This window comes from Nilaparvata lugens, chromosome 1, assembly GCF_014356525.2.
Source record: "Nilaparvata lugens isolate BPH chromosome 1, ASM1435652v1, whole genome shotgun sequence".
Classification (NCBI taxonomy): domain Eukaryota; kingdom Metazoa; phylum Arthropoda; class Insecta; order Hemiptera; family Delphacidae; genus Nilaparvata; species Nilaparvata lugens.
Window position 1 is genome coordinate 50223913 of NC_052504.1, and position 24140 is coordinate 50248052.

A 24140-nucleotide genomic window follows, 5' to 3' on the forward strand; every position below is an offset into this window, starting at 1 on the left:
TTCAGAATTGGCAGCAAATAAATTTATGAAATTTTGAAGATAGATGCTTCAAAATATTGTTATTTCAATAACATAGGTACTTGATTTTTCAGAATATCATTTTTAGATGAATTCTTTCCAGTTTTAAATAATTAGGTACAATTTTTTTTCTCAAACTATAATAAATTTTCCTAGAATAACAATTCCTACAATAATTCTGAGAAATCAAGTATCCATATCATACGATAAACAATATCTTGGAGAATGTAGTATAGGTACTCAAAATCCCATAAATTTTATTGCTACCAATCCGGAATAACTTTAGGTGCTTGTTTATCAAGAATTGAAAATTATAAAAAAATTCTCTTTTTATTGAATTAACAATTTAAAATAAATTAAATAAAAATCCAAATTGAAATACTACCTATGAGAAATATCACCAGTATATAAACTTTTCATAAATCCAATGCACACAACCCTAATGAGATTGCAGAATTTTTATTGTATGAAATAAATAATTGATTAGCTTCATACTATTCGTTTTTTATGACAATTGAAAATATAAACACTGACTCCCGAATCTATTCAGGATATTCTACTGTATGACTGTGTCCCTATATTTGAAAAAATCCTTATTACAGCCAAGCTATTTCAATAGTTTTGAAAAATTTGATTTATAATAGCCTGGCTATATTTATTTATTTATTTTCTTTTTACAAAAACACAAATCGGGAGGAAAACTAAGTATATCATATTTATTATGATATACTTAGCGGAATATCGAGAATAAGGAGATTCCTTGGCTATCCTTTGATTTTAAATTGATATGTGTAGGAACCTCAATATTTTCAACAATAATTGTTTTACTAGAAGGTAAATTGCCCCTGAATCATTTCGACAGACGGAATTTGTAGTGTTACATGGACCCACCATTAATTAAAGAATTATTGACCGAACATAGTGAGGTCCAGGTTTTAACCGGGATTCTCTTTTGTCTGTCTGTATGTAACGCGATTACGTATGTAACGCGTTGATAGAATTTGATGATATTTGACAGGAATATTCTTTTTTCAACTGCGCGTCGATGTATACACAAGGTTTTTTGAAATTTTGCATTTTAAGGATAATGTGAAAAGAAAAGGAATTCCTCCATACTCTGATATCACTATATATATCATCTACTTCGAAGATAGGATAAATCAGACTATAGAATTATTCATAATCAATCAGCTGACGAGTGAATTATTCATTGCATGCATTACACAGATGTCTGGCCGTGTCTATTTCTATAAGGTAGGGTTTCAATATCTTTTATGATGCGTGACCATCAGTATCAATATTCTCACATTTGAAAAACAAATTTAATAGGTGATTGAAAATAAAATAAAAAATGATTAAATGAATTAAATAATTGATGTTGCTTTCCATGACGAAACACTATATAATAACTCTGCTGTAGTTCTGACACTGTGTTACTTGTAAATATTTGAAAAACACTTACTTTTCTTGGAGTATTGAGGAATGCATTTCACTCCTGAAGAGGAGCTTCATCAGCCTGACACCAGGGACGCTTGCTCTTATGGGTTGGACTGTGTGGCCAAAATGTGGGAAAATATTACATTTGATTTGAAGTTGAGTTGATCATTTAATAAGTTGGATTTGTCATAGTGGAGGTGTTTAAAAATTTCGTATTGTTCTAGTGTGTTGAGCACACAAAAGCACAATGAACACAATGAGCACATAAAAGCAGTAAATTCAAATTCAGAATCTACATATGCAGAACATTCAATAGCCACAGGACACAATCACAAAAACATTCAAACAGATATTGAAATCCTACACATTCTTAAAAAAAGCCAGAGACTCAACACACTAGAACAATACGAAATTTTCAAACACCTCCACTACGACAAATCCAACTTATTAAATGATCAACTCAACTTCAAATCAAATGTAATATTTTCCCACATTTTGACCACACAGTCCAACCCATAAGAGCAAGCGTCCCTGGTGTCAGGCTGATGAAGCTCCTCTTCAGGAGTGAAATGCATTCCTCAATACTCCAAGAAAAGTAAGTGTTTTTCAAATATTTACAAGTAACACAGTGTCAGAACTACAACAGAACTAAATAATGATGAAGAAATTATAATATTCTTGATTGAAAAAAATTAATTTTAAAATAGTTGAGTAATATTTTTATCAGATGGAAAGATTATCACGGAACTGGATAAATTATCATAATTAAGGGATAAAAATTCAATCGTAAATTGAGTTCATTAACATAAGTGAGTTTTTGATCTTGGAGAAAACAAATAACAGTTTTTAAGAGTAAATTAGGATTCAACTGTGAATTGTGATTGAACTGAATCAACTAGAACAGGTGACATCAGATACTTGTGGATGAGAAACTGCGTAAGGTCTACTGTTCACAGAACTACTAGTACAGGATATTACCTATCCTCGTAGAGGAAATCTATGTACGTTAAAAGACTTCTGAAAACAAATTAAATATCGTATAAAAATCATTAATGAAATGGGGTCACAATAAAGATTAGAGGCGGCACTATTTAGGCTATGTGTATTTTCTATTTGTATTATGAAAAAGTGATTTTGATTTTGTCGGGAATTTTAATTAATGGAGAAGAATGTGATCTTGTTCGCGAACATTAAATGTTTGAAATAAGTCTTTGAACGGAGTATTTGTATAACAGAACTGCTTAAACTTATGATCAAAGCAAGCAGCGGGTTGTGGTAGTTGAATTTGAAACCTATTTTGCGGCAAATGTCGAACAACTTCCTGTTGTTATAGATTTGAAGATCATTGACGTCAAAGGAATCTCCATATCATAGAAAAGCCAATAGAGGTCTGCAACAACATTCATCGCTATGATAGTCTTTACTGAGATCCACTTCAAACTGTCAGCATTCCTTATGAGTAACATCCATGATTCCAATCCAACCAATTCTGACAGTTAGAAGAGTATCTGACTATGGCTCTCATTAGTAAGGAGTGATAATGAATTGTGATTTCATCGCTCAGCGCTCAGCGCTCAGGCCTTCCCCAAAGCTGGACTCAATCAACATCACCTATAAAACGGACCTACTGAGAAAGATCAAGTCAGAAGTTGAATCGAGTTGGGGCACAGCTTCTTCTCCACACAGAGATGTTCTTGCAATTCATCTTATTTGCCCTGGCAGCGGCCGTTTCAGCCGCACCGTTTGGTAAGTAGGCCTAGCAGGCCTGCCTATATTTGCACTGTTCATCAACAGACATTTCAATAACTTTATCAGGCCTCTCAATATCATAATAATTATGACAAGGATTTTAATAGAAATAATCAGGCATCTACCTCAATTATTGAAGCTGTCCAGCAGCTGCTGAATATTTTGCACAAAAAGTGTATTATTCTATTACATTTTAAAATCTAAAATGTTGTATTATGCTTTGGGATGTACTGTAATAGAAAGTATAAATGTAATAAATTGATATATTTAATCAGTTAATAGTGAGGAGCACATATTATATCCATCATATACGGTACTAATAAGGAGCTACTAACTACTATTAATAGTACCTAAGCACATTAATCATAAAACATTCTTTAACTGTATTTCCCTTAACTAGTTCTGGATTTTACACCCCCATTATCAAACTCCAAACTGAAGTTTACTGGATAAAAAGCTAAATCACAGGAGATAAACAGTTTGGCATTATAAAATAACCAATATCAAAATTACCTGCTTCTGTAAAAGTTGAAAAATATTTATGCTTCGGTAGCTAGAAAAATAAAAATGGGCCTAGGCCTATTTATTTAAAAATGATAAAAATGTACAAACATTTAATAGGGATAAAAAAGTAATAAATAACATATTAATGATAAGATATTATCATACGTAGATAATGCTGAGAAATGAATAAGTTACAGTATTAAAGATTGAAATGAAAAATTAGAATAATGAAAGGGTAATGAAAACATTATTATACATGAAAATACTACACAGTTTTGAAGATTGTGAAGAAAAATGGGATATGAACACTAATAAATATATATAAAAAAAATTTACATAGAAATAAAGTGAAAGAAATCAGTTGAAAATTAAGAATGGAAAGTTTAATTAAAATAAATACGGGAGTGGAACTTGACACTTGACAATAACAATCAAACAAAAAAAGTAATTCATAGAAAATTGGAATACAGATGGAAATTACAGCATTTAATTTGGATTTTCGTTTAATAATAATAAAAATTGGAATAGGTAGGCCTACCTGTAATACTTGTGCTTCTTTCATTTATGATAAAACTTCTATCCATTTCATTGAACAAAGTAGGTCCGCTGCAAAGTGTGGGTGCATATACTATGAAATAATGTGCTTTCAATTTTTTTCTCGCAGATGCCGAGCCACCAATCAAGTTCGCCTGTCATCTGAGCCATGAGCCGGGCAAGCAGATCTGTCGCCGCGATGGTCTGACACTATCCGTCTTCACCAGCAACGCCCTCCCCATCGACCTTGAGATCGAGAAGGCCGAACTAGCCGCCCTCATCAAGAGCTGGGCTCCCGACCACATTCCTGCATCAACTGACCATATTGCCGCTGTCGGCCGACCCAAAAGGCAAATAGGCTACGGAGGCGGTCTTTCAGGTGCCTCAGCCATGTCAGCGGCTGGAGCCTTCGGAGGCGGCTACGGAGGCGGTGGTGGATTCCCTGGCGGTGGATTTGGCGGCTTCCCAGGAGGCGGCTTCGGAGGTGGCGGTGGATTCGCGTCCTCGCAGGCTAATGCGGGTGCCTATGGAGGTGGACTTGGGTTTGGACGTTAATAAACCCTCCTACACTATGCCCCTCAATACAGAGGATCCAAATTTCGCCCACAAGAAACAAGAAAACAAATTCGACATCCATTACTGTCCTTATCGTTGGATCAGTCCGAATACACAAATGTCAATTACAGAAGAAAGGTTGTTGACTGACTTTTAAAGTATCAGGTGTAATTCAACATCTATTGTTAAAGCTCAACTCAATATTATGATGAAATATTAATTGATGAAATTCAATTACTAAAATAAAGTGACTTTTAGTAAACATATGCCGCTTGTTCATTACTCCCTTCGAGAAAAATTCCCTTTCAATCTCAACCACATATTCTTGTAACCTATAGATTTACAAAAATAAATAATAGTTAAATTTTATATCCATATAGTGTTCTATGTTAAGCTTTTATTTATTTAACAACATATTCATTATAAAGTTCAATAATGTAATATTATAACAGTGAGAAGTTGTTGACAGATGGGCTACATCCTACATGAATATGGTAAAGTCCATATTCCTCATTTAATAATAAGGCCGATCATTTGGCAAAAATCAACTCAGTTATGATGAAATATTGATTGATTCCTAGAATAAAAAGACCCCCTTTGAATAAAATGCCTTTTTCATTAATCACTTGTAATCAATATTATCATTCTCAACCTCAATCCTGCAGAATCAGGTCAAATCCATAATTCGATGAAAACTATTTATAAAGCTCAATACTTCGTAATTATTCCACTTATTTGTCTTATTTTTTATCAATTATTGTTTATTGGTATGTCTTAAAAACGAATGATCATTCTCATTACCGAGAATATGAATAAGGTAGGTAGGATGCTGTTTTATGTGTAAGGTACGTTACTGTATTAAGGAAAGCAATATCGTATGTCAAAAGGTGGTTCCTGAATACTTCGAACTTTTCATTCATCAACCAATTAGGCTACAGAAGAAATTCATTTTATGATTAACAAATATCAGAAATAATTCCCATTTGAGAATAATTTTTCTAATTTCAACTCAATCATCAAATCATTCAATAATTAAGAAGATCTGGATAAGAACCTTTAAGTTTGGATAAGAACATCATTATTATTTTCTCGTCCTGAAAGGGTATATACTTATTGACCGAGCGAAGTGAGGTCTAAGATTCAAGTCGATGGTTTGGCATTTTTCTTAATGTTTAAATGTTTGAATGGTTATACGAGGGCTATTTTTTTTTCAACTTCCGATCGTGCCGCTAGATGGCAATGCGAGCAGCATTGCCAACAATGCGCGGCAGCTGACTAGTCACATCTCACACTATAACCTCACTCGTTTTCGGCCATCTGTCGTCATTACCAGTTCATCTAGCGACACATAAACATGGTCAATATGATAGAATCTCCCGCCAAGTGTGAGTTGTGAAGTGTAATTCGTTTTTTGCAAGCTGAAGGGTTATCCACAGCAGAAATTCACCATAGAATGAAACGAGTATATGGTGAAAGCTTTATGAGTGACAGTGCAGTGCGTGATTGGAGAGGAACTGTGCAGAACAAAAGGAGAGGAACGCTCACATCGGGAGTGATGCTCATTCATGACAACGCCCGTCCTCACAGTGCTGCTGTGATGAAGCGTCTTCTTAACGGGTTTAAATGGGACGTTTTTGACCATCCGGCGTATAGCCCAGACTTAGCACCAAGCGACTATCACCTTTTCCCGGAACTGAAGAAAATGCTAGGAGGGCAGAGCTTCCGAACAGACGATGCGCTGCAAGATGCTGTGAAAAACCACCTCAAATCACTGGCGGCTAAATTCTATGAACAAGGTATTAAGAAGCTTGTACCCAGGTATGAAAAATGCCTCAATCTGAATGGTGACTATGTTAAGAAGTAACTAATAATGTAAATAACTTTTGATAATAAATTCATTCAATTACTCTCACTCGTTTCTTTTTATACCACATCGGAAGTTGAAAAAAAATAGCCCTCGTATGTTTATATGTTGTGCATTTACGGCGAAACATGGTAATAAATTTTCATGAAATTTGACAGGCATGCTCCTTTTTTAATTGCGCGTCAACATATATACAAGGTTTTTGGAAAGTTTGCATTTCAAGGATAATATAAAAGGAAAATGAGCCTCTTTCATACGCCAATATTAGAGTAAAAATCAGACTATAGAATTATTCATCATAAATCAGCTGACAAGTGATTACACAGATGTGTGGAGAAGCCAGTCTATTACTGTATTTCCGCAACTGGGCGCAATTATTGTATTCGTTCTAGCTCAGAAGTTCTTTTCTCCAAGTAACATCTTCAACATCTTTTATAGAAGCTAGAAGCGCCTCCACGTGGTGCGCCTGGATACCCAAATGCAGGATGGAGACCGGCATTTGGGGAACTAAATTTAATACATGACTGCCATAGCGGACAGGCAAGAACATCTGCCATTGGAATGTCTGTTCCTGGGACACATCCTTTTAACCCCTGGGCGGGAGGTTTGGTGAAGGTTTTTGGTTGGCGGTGATCAGCAATATATGAGCATTTAATTTTTGTTTGTTGACTGCTGCGTTTTTTGTGGTGCAATCTAGATCGCGTCCGTGACATTGTTACACGTGCATCCTTGGTTCATACTAAATGAGCTAGAACTGCTGGCGGCCAGACTTATCTTAAGATCTCCTGGCCAGTTTGACACATCAAATGGAAAATTTCAATTCAAATGGTCCTTCTCAGGACCACTCAACTAGAACTATAGGTAATATTATTAGAATTTGTCAAATTAATGTAGAAGGAATAAGCTATGCTAAGAGTCAGTACCTATCCAAACTTCTAAGTAAGTACAAAATAGACGTGGCTGTCATTCAGGAGACTCACGCAGATAGTGAGCAGCAGCTTGGGGCAAGGGGAAGGATACCGGGCTATGAGGTTTTAGGGGCAACTTACAACAAGCATCATGGATGTGCAACTTATATACGAAATAACGTAGAAAATGCTTATCTTGTGTCAGCAAAGTCAAGCAATACCATTGAAACAGTGATAGTGATGGTGGAGGATACAAGTATAGTTAATGTATATAAGCCCCCTCCAGCAGCCTGGTCACCTGAGGTGCTGCCAGATATGCCTCACCCTGCTGTATACATTGGAGACTTCAACAGTCACCACACCATGTGGCATTATAATCAGAGTGATGTGAATGGTGAAGCTCTTGTGGGCTGGGCTGAGAGGAGCAACATGAGCCTCATATTCAATGCCAAAGATAGAGTAACGTTCAAATCAGCTGCATGGAATAGGGAATACAGTCCAGATTTGTGCTTTGTTACCCATAACAGATACAATCTGCCATTGCAAACATCTCGTAGAGTACTGGGCAATTTTCCACACAGTCAACACCACCCAGTAGTGGTTGAGCTGGGAATTCAAATTCCAATAATTTGATCCATTCCACGACCTAGATGGAACCTTAAGAGAGCAAACTGGAAAGAATTCACTCACGGGCTTGATGCAGTGGTAAGGGCGATACCCCCTGTATGCAAGAATTATGATCGGTTTGGGAAAGCTGTAATTGCAACTGCTAAAAGGAAAGTTCTTAGGGGTTATCGAAAAGAATACATCCCTGGATGGAGTAGTGAATGTAAACAGCTATATGAGGCTTATCTGGAGACTGAGAACCCAAATGTAGCTACAGAGCTCCTCCATACCTTGGACTCTGAGAGGCGGGAAAAATGGATGGAAACTACTAAATCTCTTGATTTTAAGAAATCCAGCAGAAAAGCCTGGAGTCTACTAAGAAAGCTGGGTGGAGGGAGTGCTGTCATTCATAAGACCCCCATGGTTACTCCAAATAAATTGCAAGCAGAATGGTTACTCTGTCCAGAGCACCTCAGGACCCTCAGCATACAAAAGAAATTAAAAAATCTCTCACTACAATGACGAAAAATGCTCCTGCCAGCTCAGAGTCTGCAAGAGACTTCACGTTGGATGAGCTCACGGAGGCTGTGAAAGAAATTAAAGTGGGCAAGGCTCCTGGGTTTGATGGAATCCATCCAGAATTCCTGATCCATTTTGGAAAGAATGATCTGCAATGATTTACTAGATTTTTCTCTGATATTTTACAAACAGGTCACTTACCAAAGGCTTTCAAGAGAACAAAAATAATTGCCATCCTCAAGCCAAATAAACCTGAGGATTAGGCTGAAAGCTACCGTCCTATAGCACTGTTGATCTGTTGCTATAAGCTGCTTGAAAGATTCATTTTGAATAGAATTGGACCAATAGTCTCAGAAGCTATCCCTGTAGAACAAGCAGGCTTTAGAACAAGTAGAAGCTGTGGTGACCAGGTTCTAGGCCTGACCAGTCATATTGAAGCTGGGTTTCAAAAGTGTTTGAAAACTTCTGTGGCATTTGTGGATTTGACTGCTGCATATGACACAGTTTGGAAACAGGGACTCTTATACAAACTGATACAGGTCATCCAATGTCAAACTATTATAAGGCTCATTGGTAATATGCTTTCTGATAGGAAATTTGAAGTTATTCTGGGCAATAAGATCAGTAAACAGAAAAAAACTTAATAATGGTCTTTCACAGGGTTCAGTCCTTGCTCCAAGTCTTTTCAATTTATACACAGCAGACTTGCCTATCACATGTTCTAAAAAGTTCATATATGCTGATGATATATGGCCCTTGCAGCTCAGCATAAAAATTTTGAAAAAACTGAGGAAGTGCTCTCTGAAGTCCTGAAGAAGATGGGGGAATACTTCCATAAATGGAGGCTTATTCCAAACCTGAAGAAAACAGAAGTCAGCTCATTCCACCTAAATAATAAAATGGCTAATAGGAAACTCCAGGTTCATTTCAATAATGTACTTCTCCAGCATCAAAATTTCCCCAAATATCTAGGTATTACACTGGATAGAACACTGTCTTTCAAAAAACACCTGGAGACCACTTCAAAGAAAATTCAAACCCACAATAACATCATTCAAAAATTGTGTGGTTCTACTTGGGGTGCCTCAGCCCATATCCTGCGGTGCTCCACTCTGTCTCTTGTTTATTCTGTAGCAGAATACTGTGCACCTGTGTGGATCAATAGCCCATACACTAAGAAAATTGATGCACAGCTCAACATGGCTATGAGAATGATTACTGGGTGTATCAAGTCAACTCCTGTAAATTGGCTTCCAATACTGAGCAATATTGCTCCATCTCCCTTACGGAGAAAAATGCCCTGTTAAAGGAGTTCAAAAAGATTTCCGATAACCCAATGCTGCCAATTCATGAAGACCTTCCCGACCTAGAAATAGGTCGCCTCAGATCTAGAAGGCCTTCATTGACATCTGCAAAGGATTTGGTTAGAACCAATTTCAACATAGACTCAGAGTGGAATGCTGCTTGGAATTTGCAAGCACCTGACCAATTAGCATGGCTTATCAAGCCAAATAAAGAGCCAGAAGGTTTCAGCCTTCCTCGTCACCTTTGGAAGGGATTAAACAGGGTGCGAACAGGGCATGGTGTATGTGGGGACAGTCTGCATAAATGGGGGATCATTCCATGATGTGACTGTGGAGCTCCAAAACAAACTTTGAAACATATAACTGAGGTCTGTCCTGTCAGGTTGTATCCCTATGCCGTTGAGGATTTTGTGAATGCTGCACCAGCAGCTCTTGAATAGTTGGCTGATTTGGACTTAGCTTTATAAATGTCTAGTTTTATCTTTTAATAATTATGTTATTAAAACTACTGGTTCTCATCTCCATGTGCATAGTTTCATATTTTGATGTTTTTAATTTAATGACAATCAATTATTATAATTGAGCGCATAATTCATATTTGAGAGGTAAATGTGTCAAAATGCCATACGCTATATAATAATATACTGTATTTCCATTAGGTCTATAGTTTCAATCAGGTACTTGTGGATGAGAATACTGCGTGAGCTCTACTGTTCACAGAACTACTAGTGGATAACAAGTTAGCTGAATGTTGAGGCTGTACGCCTCACAAATTACAACTTTAGGAGTCCTAAATACAAAATATTGTAGCTCAAGTACGTACCGTCGTCCGGTGTGACTTAGTCTACCTTGGGGTGACTTCGTCCCACCTCGCGGAAAAATATTCAAATCAGTTTATCTCAGATCTCTGTTATTTGAAATCGATGTTCAACATTGATACCCGTAGCCCTGATCATTATCGACGTTCTACAGTCGATATCTTGTCGAATCTCGACATATTAGTTGAATTATTGATATAAAACCTCACTGCTTGCTTCATCTTGTGATTTTGTTGTCGGAAAACTTTGTATTAGAAAACTTATTCCTAAAAGACTTATGATATTGGCGAGCACCATTTATGTTCGCCTTTTTATTATATTTCAATTGGTATATTCATAATATCTACAGTTGGACAGGTTAGGGTTCTGTTACTAGTTAAATACAATGAGGTCATTTTCAGGATAAACTTGGGGTGACTTTGTCCCAGTATGAAAATTGTGATATCATGCAGGATATGATGCAAATACAATTCAAAATATGATAAATATCATGTATTCTACCTAATAAAACAAAATATTCACCTTGCTTTCAATTAATACTACGTTTTCAGAAACTGAAATATTTTTCAATAAATAATTTGTGATTTTTTGAAGATGGGTGATACTCCAGGCACAAATGCGGGTCAAGAGGCTCAGTCGAGGGTGACCAGGTGCCCTAGAGGCAATTTGGCGGCCCCTCTCTCAGCGGAAGGACCTACAAAAAGACCAGGAGTGGAACTCACGTAGGTCATGAGTTTTGGGTGGAGAGACCAAACCTCACCACTGCTTAAAGAAGAGCGGCCATTCAGGCAAAATTTCTTGGGAGATTTGAGGCTTTTGACCCTGCAGAGTTTCGGAGGGGCAAAAAGAAAAACCCAAGAGACCAGAGTTGGGTGAAACTCCTGGCACAAATGTGAGTCGAGGGTGGCCGGGCGCCGGGCGCCTAGAGGCAGTTTGGCGTCCCCTCTCTCAGCGGAAGGACCTAGAAAAAGACCAGGAGTGGAACTCACGTGAGTCATGAGTTTTGGGTGGATGAGAGACCAAACCTCACCACTGCTCAAAGAAGGGCGGCCATTTAGGCAAATCTTCTTGGGAGAGGTGAGGCTTTTGTCCCTGCGAAGTTTCGGAGGGGCAAAAAGAACAAACTTGGGAACACAATAAGCTCCGGTTGACGTGTGGGGTTCTTTCAACCTGTGGATCCTTGAATTCGTCCTTCAAAAACAATAAATAATAAACCCCTGATTGACATTGTCTCTTATTCTCGAAAAAATATATCTTTGTTAAGTTGAGAAAAATACTAACTTTTTAAATGGAAAATACTCTTTAAACATTGCCGAGTACAATTAAAAAAATTTACAAGAGATCTGTTGCAACTTAATATTGATTACAAGCTGTTTAAAGTTTCAACTCTCCAAAATTAGAACAAAGTCACCCCGGTTGACTGGTAACTTATTTTCCCAACTGGAACTGTTATTCTCACTGTAGCCGAGCTTCTGGTTAGAATCCCTCTTGGACCCGGTGCAGGAAGGTGAGGAGACTGCTTGCTGCTTGCAAGGATGTTGTAGTTCAGCTTTTTCTTGGGCGAGGATAACACTAGAATGTTCTCGCGTTTATGCGCATGTACTGAAACGATACACTGATACGAATATTCGATCTGACTGATGTCGATCAATTAGTTGATCCATATTGACAATATTGCCGATTGATTGACAATTTTAAAGCCTGCCAGCTAATCCAAGTGCGAGAAAATCCTCAATTTAAAATTCTCGATACGATTTCCAAAAACCAGTAAGCTGGCGCTTACACTGATCATAAGTAGTTTATTTCAGTGGGAGCTCATCATTTACATCGTTGGGAAATACAAAGCAGTAATGAATAAATAAAAATAATAATAAAAGAATGAATAAAATAAAAATTATTAGAGAGAATCGGTCCACTAGGTTAAAATTATTTCCCCCCCAAAATTTCTATGATGCCGTTGGCGTCATGTCCCCCCCCTGTAGGCACCCCTGCTGGGGCCTACAGTGCCCCAGAACAAAATGGCATACATTTTGTATAAAACTATATTGAGTATCATTAATTTACGTACTGGTATGATACATATAATTGTTTCAACATAAATATCAACTCAAATTGTCTTAGTAAAATTGATTAGTGAATATCAAAATTGAATTTGAATTAAACTAGTGAATAAAAAAAAACATTTTTTTGTACTCTGACAAAAATCCACAGGAAAATATTCTTCTTTCATCAAATAAAATGTTTCATTCATTATAATCATTGAACAGCTTTCGAATATTATTTTCACAAGTGAAATTCATTAATTTGGTACATTTGATTATGGTTTGGGTGTGTAGGTGACAAGCTGGAGTTTTTAGACAGCTTGGATGAGGTTCTTGGGAAAGTTGTCCTGGATTAATTTTTTTGTTCTCTTCTTATGCCTCCCTTCACTTTTCTCTTCCATAAGTCGAATTCAGAGCAAATTAATCATCAAATAAATCTGGCTCCACAGATACCAATGATATCTGATAATAAATTCATCTTGTCATTCGAAGGCTTCTTCATCATCTAATCCATTAACTATAATTATTTTCTTGAGTCCCTAAAAAGTCTATTTTAGTATTGAAGATGAAAAACTAGTAGGCCTACAGTATTACTTATGAATAATGAGAATGACATAGCTATAAGTCTTTAGAAGACCGTAAATCATCACAAAGCTAATAAAGTTTATTATAAAAAAAATGTGACAGTGATAGGAAATGAACACTGGATTGAATCCAAACACTAAAGATTGAAACAATATCATCATCACGACAATGAAATCAGCTAATAAAGTATTGTGAGAAAGTAAAGTCACGAATGTTATTGAGGAATGTAGGGCTGAAAACATCGCAGTACTGGGGAAACCAGTGCATTTTGTACTGGGCTATAGTCCGGGCACAAATGTCATGAATAAGGCACTCCGTGGTCATTTTTGGGTAACAGCCGTGGAAGATGTCTCAATTTCTTCGTTAGGTCTAGCATAATAATAATTGTGATGATAAGTCGAAAACACAGGCACTCGATCTCTCAAGGTACAGACTTGAAAATGGTATCATTCTCTTCGTAAAGATGTGTGGAAATAGATTATCCATGATGGCAATCTCAAAAATGTTTCTCATCATAGAAAAATCCAAGAAGGCGGTCAAAAATCTTATTTCAAGAGTTTGAAATTATATTCATCTTTCAATATTGTAGTATGATTATTCTGGAGCTCCCAGATGGCTGAATTGATCCGATATCCTCGAGATTATTAGAATTATAGACGATTTCTTGAAAATTGACATATTTTTGCCGCCATCTTGTTTTTTTATGATCACAAACATTTTCGAGATTGCCATCATGGATAATCTCTTTCTATACATCATTACAAAGAGATTGATACCATTCCCAAGTCTGTACCTCCAAGGAGTCATGAGCTACACGGTTTTCTAATTGTTGGGATTGGCATTTGGTGGAAAAAGCGTGTTTTCCGGTGCAAGGATAAACCAGTAGCCTAGTTTTCTCTCTTTTTCCGATGACGCTCCAGCCTTGGAATATGGACTGACAGCCTCCAACTAGATGTCATTTCGAAGCTTTGGAAATATTCTAAAACACTGTAGCCTACCAGTAAGAGTAGTGTAGTGTATGTCTACTGCGAATATATTTACAGAGTGAAAAGTGAAATATTGTCCCCGAAAATGTGTGTTACAAGTTTTTGAAGTTGAATAAATCATGAAAAGAGTGGTCAAAATGAGACGATTCTCTCGAATATCATAGTTTGGTTAATTCTTATAACACTTCTCTGTTAATAATGACTGCCATCTTGAATTTTTCAATGATGTCGAATATTTTCGTTGTTTCCATCATTAATATTCTTATTCGGCTTGATTGAAACGATTGATTCTAACGGAGAGATTGAAACCATTTGCAAGTCTCTATCATGAAGTAGCCTAGTCATGAAAAAATCGATTCTATAGTTCTAGCTTGTTACCTCATGTGTATGGAAAACACACCAGAAATCAGGCAGGGTTTTCTTTGGAGAGCGCTGGAGAACTCATTTTTTGACGTCAGAGCATGAAGATATATCGTTCCAAAGTTGAAAAAATGCTCTGAATTTCATAGATTCAAAATTCCTCTGTATCTCTTGCACGAAAAAGTTATGATGGAATGAAATTTGGAAAAAAGTTTTTTTGGGCTTTTGAAGGGTTATAACTAAAAAAGTATGCGTTTTAGAGAAAAATTTTATGGATAAAAAATTGTAGAGGAAAATTTTAAATCTTCGTCTACCGACGGCTGTTGGATGACGCAATTATTATAACAGCTGATTTTTATTTCTGTGTGTGGCCAGCTCACAAATCTTCTCCCATAAAGGTGCCTACAGATATACGCACCGCGAACATGAGCAATTTACTTTTAATCAGCTGACTATATCTGTATTTTTACAGAAACGGTAAGATACAGATATAAAAAGCTTGGCATCAGCTGATTAAAAGTGAATTGCTCATGTTCGCGGCGCGTAAATCTGTACGCACCTCAAGGATTACATGTAAACTTTGAAGGACCGTAGGAAAGAGTCCTGAAGTCGCATTATAAATTTGATAGGCCATAAACCTGGTCTAGAACATAATGAACACAACTAAAAAAAATCATCAAATTCGGTGCACACATAAAAAAGTTATTGAATGTCAAAATTTGAGGCTCTCGATTTTTATTTATATTGATAAGATGAAACGCTTTTTGTTACATATAATTTGAGTGGATTTGAATAATTGAATGAAAAAGACTAAGAAATTGTCAAAAACCACAGATTTATTGATACTTAGAAAGACTGGTTTCGGTTATTACACAATTGTCAATCTCTGATAAACTAAAACTAAATACAAGAGCAGCAGAACAGAGCAGATTTTTTAGTTTATCAGAGATTGACAATGGTGTAATAACCGAAACCGATCTTTCTAAGTATCAATAAATCTGTGTTTTTTGACAATTTCTTAGTCTTTTTCATTCAATATGAATAATTACCACAATATCAACTTCTCAACTAGACAAAAAAAAAGGATTTGAATAATCTATTTTCACGTTTTTTTGTAATAATGAGAATTATAAATCATTATATCAATCTGTACAAGGTATAACCAGAGAAAACTTCTATAATGTATTCTGTGGTATAACCAGATACAACTGATAGTTGGGCTGTCTTTTCTCTATGGTATAACCATACAAATACCTTGAGTATTTTGAAATTTTGTCAAGGACATAATTATACAATATAAAACATTCTGCAGGCTTTGAAATAGATGATACCGCTACTGATAATTTGCATACTCCCTTTGTTAATCTTGAAGATGTAGGCCTTCTGAAACTGAATGTAATGAATAAAGTAAGTTTATCGGGATCTGGGGGCCCTGATGGGGTGCCAGCATTTATTATGAAGGGCTGCTGTAGCATAGCCTACTTGCCGGAACCTTTGAAATTCCTCTTCAAATGATAAGTTGAAGGTTTCCAGAATTGTTCCCATCTTCAAAAGGGAAGAGAAATCTTGTTTATAATTATTATCCTAAAATAGAACAATACCGTCATAAACTATAATCCATACTTTATTGTTGTGAAATTCTTGGATAATCCATATCAGGTATTTTTAGAACTTATTCTTAGGATACCTATCTGGATCGTGCTCTTATGAGGATCATTATTAAAATAATATTCTAAGATTACCTTTACGGGACTCATTCCTCATTCTATATACCTACTAAATTTCGTGAGAAAATTCCAAACCATACGAGATATAAGATATCGTCTTATTATAATTTCAAAAAAGCTAACTTCCTTGAACTCTACCGGACGCTCTGTAACTCGGATTGGCACGCACTGTATCACTTTCAGGATGTTGACTTAGCAGTTGATCATTTCTATGAAATTATATACAGAGCCTTCTCATTGCATGTACCAAAATCTAATATAATAATAAAATCTAAATTCCCCTCATGGTTTACTAGAGATATTATTCAATTAATCAAGCAGAAAAAAAATGTGCACGAAAAATGACTTTTTCTAGATATTACCGTAGTAAATTTGTTGAACTGAGAGCCACTATTAAAATTAGAATCAATAAGTCTTATAAAGACTATATAGCTAATCTACAGAGTAATATAGATTCGAATATTAAACATTTCTGGAACTATATTGGTAGTAAAAAGGAATCTAGATCAAAGGGCGATTGTTTGGAAATGGATGGGGTTAAGTATGTTGGTGCTGATGTGCCAAAGGCATTTGCGCATTATTTCTCATCCATCTATGATGTCATAGGAGGTGATCGCGATAATGCAGCTGCTCAACATGTAAACCGCAATAACAGTAATCGTAATTTCGATTTACCAGTACTGACCATTCCATACCTTTCAGCCAATCAAGTCAATTCCGCAGTTGATGGACTTAAGGCTACGCGTTCAGTTGGACCTGATGGCGTTCCTGCCTACATTATAAAGGGTTGTAAGAATATACTTATTGAACCACTGCGATTTATTTCAATTTATCTTTGAAAACTAATAAATACCCCACGAAATGGAAAACTGCCTGTATAACACCAGTTTTCAAATCAGGTCAACCAAATATAATTTCCAATTTTCGACCTATTTCTATTTTGGACTCTCCTGATAAGGTCTTTGAATCTGCTCTATACAGAATAGTTTTTTCGCCCCACTTGGATGTAATGAGCTGTTTTTCGTGCATCATATGGAGGCCGAAAGTGATTGTTTTCTGACCAGGCCGGTAAAATTTTTTCGCCCCACTTGGATGTAATGAGCTGGTTTACGTGCGTCATATGGAGGCCGAAAGTGATTGTTTTCTGACCAGGCCGGTAAAATTTTTACGGCCCTAGGGCTGTAAAATAACCTTGAAATCAGCTGATTCTGATTTGTTGTGAACGTGTTTACAAAATAGTTTATGAAACGGAATCAGTTTATGCTTCTAGAATTGAATAAAGTATTTTGCAATAAGATACTATCATTTTATTTGGATGAATGAAATACGAATGAGATATTATAAACTATTCAAATTCAATTTTCAGAGTATAATAGAATCTAACCTCAAACCTCCTAGTAGGCTACTGCGTTTATCACGGAACATGGAGGATAAACGGAATCATTTTATGCTTCTAGAATTCAATGAAGTATTCTGCAATAATATACTATCATTTTATTTGGATGAATAAAATACAGATAAGATATATATTATAAACTATTCAAATAATTCGATTTTCAGAGTAGGATAGAACTTCTAACCTGAACTTCCGTTGACATTCAGATTGGCCAAATTTCAAGTGTGCTAAAACAGCTGATCAAAAACTTTTTATTATTTGTGTTTATCATTCAATAATTAAAACATTTATAATAATATCATCTTATTGTCATTCGGAAGAATAAAAATTATAAACTCAACCTCTTACATATTGAACATAATCTTTTAGGTTATTTAGACAAATCAGAATAAAAAATAAAAATACTTGGACAATTTCCTGATATTCAGATTACCTCAGATTTGCTAGAGCTATGACCTTCCACTTTTGCTTTCGAAAGTGCTTATAATAGACAATTATTCTCATATATATATTGTTTATTTTTCTGTGTGGCGAAAAATAACGTTCTCACCATGGGCAAAAATGTTTTTCCGGCTCTCAATCTTTTCTAGTCCTCGGCCTACGGCCTCGGACTTGAAAACCGATTACGAGCCAGAAAAGTCTCATTTTCGGCCCTAGGTGCGAAATATACTATTACGGCCCTAGGGCTGTAAAATAACCTTGAAGTCAGCTGATTCTAATTTGATGTGAACATGTTTACAAAATAGATTATAAAACGGAATAAGTTTATGCTTCTAGAATTGAATAAAGTATTTTGCAATAAGATACTATCATTTTATTTGGATGAATGAAATACAAATGAGATATTATAAACTATTCAAATTCAATTTTCAGAGTATAATAGAAACTAACCTCAAACCTCCTAGTACTGCGTTTATCACGGAACATAGTGGATAAACGGAATCATTTTATGCTTCTAGAATTCAATAAAGTATTCTGCAATAATATACTATCATTCTATTTGGATGAATAAAATACAGATAAGATATATATTATTATAAACTATTCAAATAATTCGATTTTCAGAGTAGGATAGAACTTCTAACCTAAACTTCCATTGACATTCAGATTGGCCAAATTTCAAGTGTGCTAAAACAGCTGATCAAAAACTTTTCATTATTTGTGTTTATCATTCAATAATTAAAACATTTATAATAATATCATCTTATTGTCATTTGGAAGAATAAAAAGTTTAAACTCAACCTCTTACATAATTGAACATAATCTTTTAGGTTATTTAGACAAATCAGAAAAAAAAATGTGCACGAAAAATGACTTTTTCTAGATATTACCGTAGTAAATTTGTTGAACTGAGAGCCACTATTAAAATTAGAATCAATAAGTCTTATAAAGACTATATAGCTAATCTACAGAGTAATATAGATTCGAATATTAAACATTTCTGGAACTATATTGGTAGTAAAAAGGAATCTAGATCAAAGGGCGATTGTTTGGAAATGGATGGGGTTAAGTATGTTGGTGCTGATGTGCCAAAGGCATTTGCGCATTATTTCTCATCCATCTATGATGTCATAGGAGGTGATCGCGATAATGCAGCTGCTCAACATGTAAACCGCAATAACAGTAATCGTAATTTCGATTTACCAGTACTGACCATTCCATACCTTTCAGCCAATCAAGTCAATTCCGCAGTTGATGGACTTAAGGCTACGCGTTCAGTTGGACCTGATGGCGTTCCTGCCTACATTATAAAGGGTTGTAAGAATATACTTATTGAACCACTGCGATTTATTTTCAATTTATCTTTGAAAACTAATAAATACCCCACGAAATGGAAAACTGCCTGTATAACACCAGTTTTCAAATCAGGTCAACCAAATATAATTTCCAATTTTCGACCTATTTCTATTTTGGACTCTCCTGATAAGGTCTTTGAATCTGCTCTATACAGAATAGTTTTTGATCATGTGAAGCATGTAATAACCCTTTTCAACATGGCTTCATGCCCAGTAGATCAACTGTGAGTAATTTGCTGACTTTCACACAGTTTGTTTCCTCTCACCTTGACATGCAAGGTCGTGTAGATGTAATATATTTAGATTTCAAGAAAGCATTTGATTCAGTTAATTTTAATGTATTATTAGATAAATTAATTACGTACGAGTTTTCACCTGACTTAATTGAATATTTCGTAGCTATTTGGTTGATAGAGTTTCCCAAGTGAAGTACAATAATCACACATCTGAAAACTATGATAACCCCACCAGAGTCCCACAAGGATCTAATCTTGGACCTCTTTTGTTTCTTCTTTTAATTAATGATCTCCCTGATTGCATTAAAGAATCTGAAATCCTGATATTTGCAGATGATGTAAAACTTTACAGGTCAATAAAAAGCATTGATGATTGTGTCAGATTGCAGGACGATCTTGATCGAGTTAACCTTTGGTGTTGTCAGAACAGACTCAAGTTGAATGTATCTAAAACTAAATTCATGGTGTATACAAGGCAGATAAATTTTCAGCACCATTTATATACATTGGGAGGTGACAATCTTGAGTGTGTTAATAACATCCGAGATCTTGGAGTTATCATGGACCCAAGGCTTGATTTCAAGAACCACATTAACTTTACCCTAGGTAGTGCTAATAAATTACTGGGTTTTATATTTCGCAATACCAAACCATTCACTAATTGTGATGTTAGTTTAAGAATATTCAATGCACTAGTTCGCAGTAAACTTGAATATGCTGCAGTAGTTTGGGGGCCTTATAATGTGACAGACATTCATGAAATTGAAAAAATTCAAAATAGAATTCTGAGACATTTATACATAAAAAATTTAATTGCTTTTGTCCCTTTAATTTTCCAACTAGTGAGTTAAGATCGATATTTAAAGTGCACTCTCTAGAATTACGCAGATCTGTAAATGCTCTATTGCTATTATTCAACATTTTAAATCATAAAGTTCATATTCCATCATTCATAAATTTATTGAATTTCAATGTACCTTATGCTAGGCCTAGAAAAAATATATTGTTCAACATCCCTTTTGTGAGAACTACTCATCACTATAATTCATTTCTTATTAAAAGTCTAAGATTATATAATACTTTGAATGAACATATAGATCCGTTTTCGAACTCATTTAATGTCTTTAAGAAAAATTGTGAAATGCATTTATCTTGTAGCTCGTTTGAGTCATGAAAAGTTATGAGCTCTGGCTGAAACTCTTTTTGTTTTCTTTATCTTTATTATTAATTTTTATTATTATTTCAATTTTGATTTACTTTTTATCTTATTCTCTTCTTTATTTTTTTCCATAATATTTTTCATCTTTTAAGTTTTTATTATTATGTAGTATGGTTATCTATTAATTGTGTAAAAAAGGCTCTTCATGGTATTGTCTGTGAGCCTTTATATGTATATGTATATCAATAAATAAATAAAATAAATAAAGATATACCGTACTGTAATATTACGGCATTTCGTTTGAAAGAGCAAATTACATACCTAAGGGAAATTTAAAAGTTTTTTGAAATACAATTTATGATTCTGATCTATTTTCAAATTATTCCTAGTCATTACAACTTATACCCTACCGATAACAAGTTTCAATCAAATTGCCTCTACTAATGAAATAGGCATTAATAGAACCATTAACTTACGTTAGGCCTATTTATAGAATTCAAATTCATTCATTCCTCTTTGGTTCTCATTCATGTGGTTCCATATTAGACGACATCATTCCAGGGCAATTGTATTTGATTGGATTCCCGTGCAACTGGTCGGATATCATAAAAAGAAAATGTACAGAATAAACATGAAATGATCTCTCTGGACTAACTATTATTACAGACTAGTTAAGATCTTGAAACCAGGCTTTCATTTCAAAACAAATTCACAAGGACATACGAATTTTAATATAAATTTCAACTTACCTTTCAAGAATCACATTCGTATTACCAGGCCTATATTATGTCAATGAGATTAGCAGGGTCAACAGATTAGTCACGTACTGACTCACAACAAAATATTCACTCGCCAATAATTTATTAGGCTATGACGTTGACAATGAATAATAGGTACTACTAACAACGAATTGTTTCAGCTAAATGTAATTAGCTGAAGAGATTGAATGACCGAAGGGTGAAAGTTGAAAACAGGTAATTATTATTATTTTTGCAAATGGTCAATCGCAAATATCTGGAGAGATGGAAATACCAATACTTCAAGCCCAGAGTTGTTTATCAGTATAAATGTCTGTTCTCTGTAAATAAATTAGCCAGTCTTTATATCCTATTTTGGAAGAAAGGTTCAAAAATGATTCGCACATTTGTTTTACTCACCCTCGCTGCAGTTATTGTTAGTGGATTCACCAAAGGTAAGCTTAGAAAGCCACTTGAATTTTTTGAAACAGAAAAATATGAAAATAAAAAAATGTGTTCTGTGTTTGATCGAGCGTTTGTGTTCTGTGTTTGATCCAGCGTTTGTATTCTGTGTTTGATCCAGCGTTTCTAATGCTCTTACTGAAGGTTATGATACACCTGTACGGTAATCATAACTTGAAATTATTAAGTGAAAATAATAAACTATAAAATACCGGGTTTTTCAAAATTAGTAACGGGGTTTCAACATTTTATAATACTATATACATTATCAAGCCTACAGCCACAGGTGATAGACTATATCAAATGAAAGAGAAACTCAAACAGTTTTGTTTTTTTGGCATTAATGTTCACTTTTAAAAACTTTCTTAATTACGTTCAAGCACTTGAGCAATAGTTGGTGCGCCGCCTTACTGGAATAACTGTAACCGAGCGTTGGGTTGGTCGTGAGAGATCTACATGGCTTGTATTCCATGGCCTCCTCGGTCGCATGACCCAACGCCGTGTGATTTCTATCGTTGTGTGTTTATTAAGGACCGTGTGTATGTGCCTTCACTGCAAGCTGACATTCCCGAATTATGAAAAAGGATTGAAGCAGTAGCAGTTACACTCATCAAACTCTGGGAAGAACTCGCATTATCATCTTGATGAGTGCCGTGTGATGTGTGACGAATTATTGTGCTCACTTCGAACACTATTGAAGGCCATTATGCCTTAAAAACTGCTTGGGTTTCTCCTCAATTTGACATATGACTGTGAGCTGTAAGTTTTTGGCTGTAAGTAGCTGTGAGTTTGATGTAATGAAAAATATTATAACATGTTGAAACGCCGTCATTTTGAAACAATCGGTAGGTCTATTCCTATCAATAGGACCCAAGTGAGAAATTTTTGCAATTTGGAAAAAGTGATCAAATTCAAATTCAAGTTACAATGGTGCCTATTGGTACAAATAATATCAACAGGATAGGCCTATATTATTTTTGGTAGATCTTCAGTTATTAGCTCTAATCCCGTCAATGAGTGTCATTTTTTCACAAAACGATTGTGGAATATATGAAGTATAGGTAAGCCTATATGTAGTTCAAAAGTTGATGGAATTATATAATCTATATACATAAAAAATTTAATTGCTTTTGTCCCTTTAATTTTCCAACTAGTGAGTTAAGATCGATATTTAAAGTGCACTCTCTAGAATTACGCAGATCTGTAAATGCTCTATTTCTATTATTCAACATTTTAAATCATAAAGTTCATATTCCATCATTCATAAATTTATTGAATTTCAATGTACCTTATGCTAGGCCTAGAAAAAATATATTGTTCAACATCCCTTTTGTGAGAACTACTCATCACTATAATTCATTTCTTATTAAAAGTCTAAGATTATATAATACTTTGAATGAACATATAGATCCGTTTTCGAACTCATTTAATGTCTTTAAGAAAAATTGTGAAATGCATTTATCTTGTAGCTCGTTTGAGTCATGAAAAGTTATGAGCTCTGGCTGAAACTCTTTTTGTTTTCTTTATCTTTATTGTTAATTTTTATTATTATTTCAATTTTTGATTTACTTTTTATCTTATTCTCTTCTTTATTTTTTTCCATAATATTTTTCATCTTTTAAGTTTTTATTATTATGTAGTATGGTTATCTATTAATTGTGTAAAAAAGGCTCTTCATGGTATTGTCTGTGAGCCTTTATATGTATATGTATATCAATAAATAAATAAAATAAATAAAGATATACCGTACTGTAATATTACGGCATTTCGTTTGAAAGAGCAAATTACATACCTAAGGGAAATTTAAAAGTTTTTTGAAATACAATTTATGATTCTGA

The 24140-nt window shown here is 34.9% G+C and overlaps 2 protein-coding genes across 7 annotated transcripts in view; both read left to right on the forward strand.

Moving 5' to 3' along the window:
- Positions 1 to 5063, forward strand: part of LOC111048890 (keratin, type II cytoskeletal 1) — a 55175-nt gene extending 50112 nt beyond the window's left edge. For 3 of the 6 annotated variants that reach the window (XM_039435950.1, XM_039435932.1, XM_039435966.1), the window contains 2 exons: positions 2789 to 3201; positions 4373 to 5063. In XM_039435950.1, the coding sequence (XP_039291884.1) occupies positions 3144 to 3201; positions 4373 to 4797 (483 nt within the window). In that variant the 5' untranslated portion in view covers positions 2789 to 3143 and the 3' untranslated portion in view covers positions 4798 to 5063. The remainder of the gene's footprint in view (positions 1 to 2788; positions 3202 to 4372) is intronic. The other 3 variants (XM_039435956.1, XM_039435975.1, XM_039435941.1) reach the window with 1 other exon arrangement.
- Positions 5064 to 6031: 968 nt separating this feature from the next.
- Positions 6032 to 6704, forward strand: LOC111048892 (histone-lysine N-methyltransferase SETMAR-like). The gene has a single exon (XM_022334873.2). The coding sequence runs from the start codon at positions 6251 to 6253 to the stop codon at positions 6659 to 6661; it is 411 nt and encodes a 136-aa protein (XP_022190565.2). The 5' UTR covers positions 6032 to 6250; the 3' UTR covers positions 6662 to 6704.
- The last annotated feature ends 17436 nt before the right edge of the window (positions 6705 to 24140 follow it).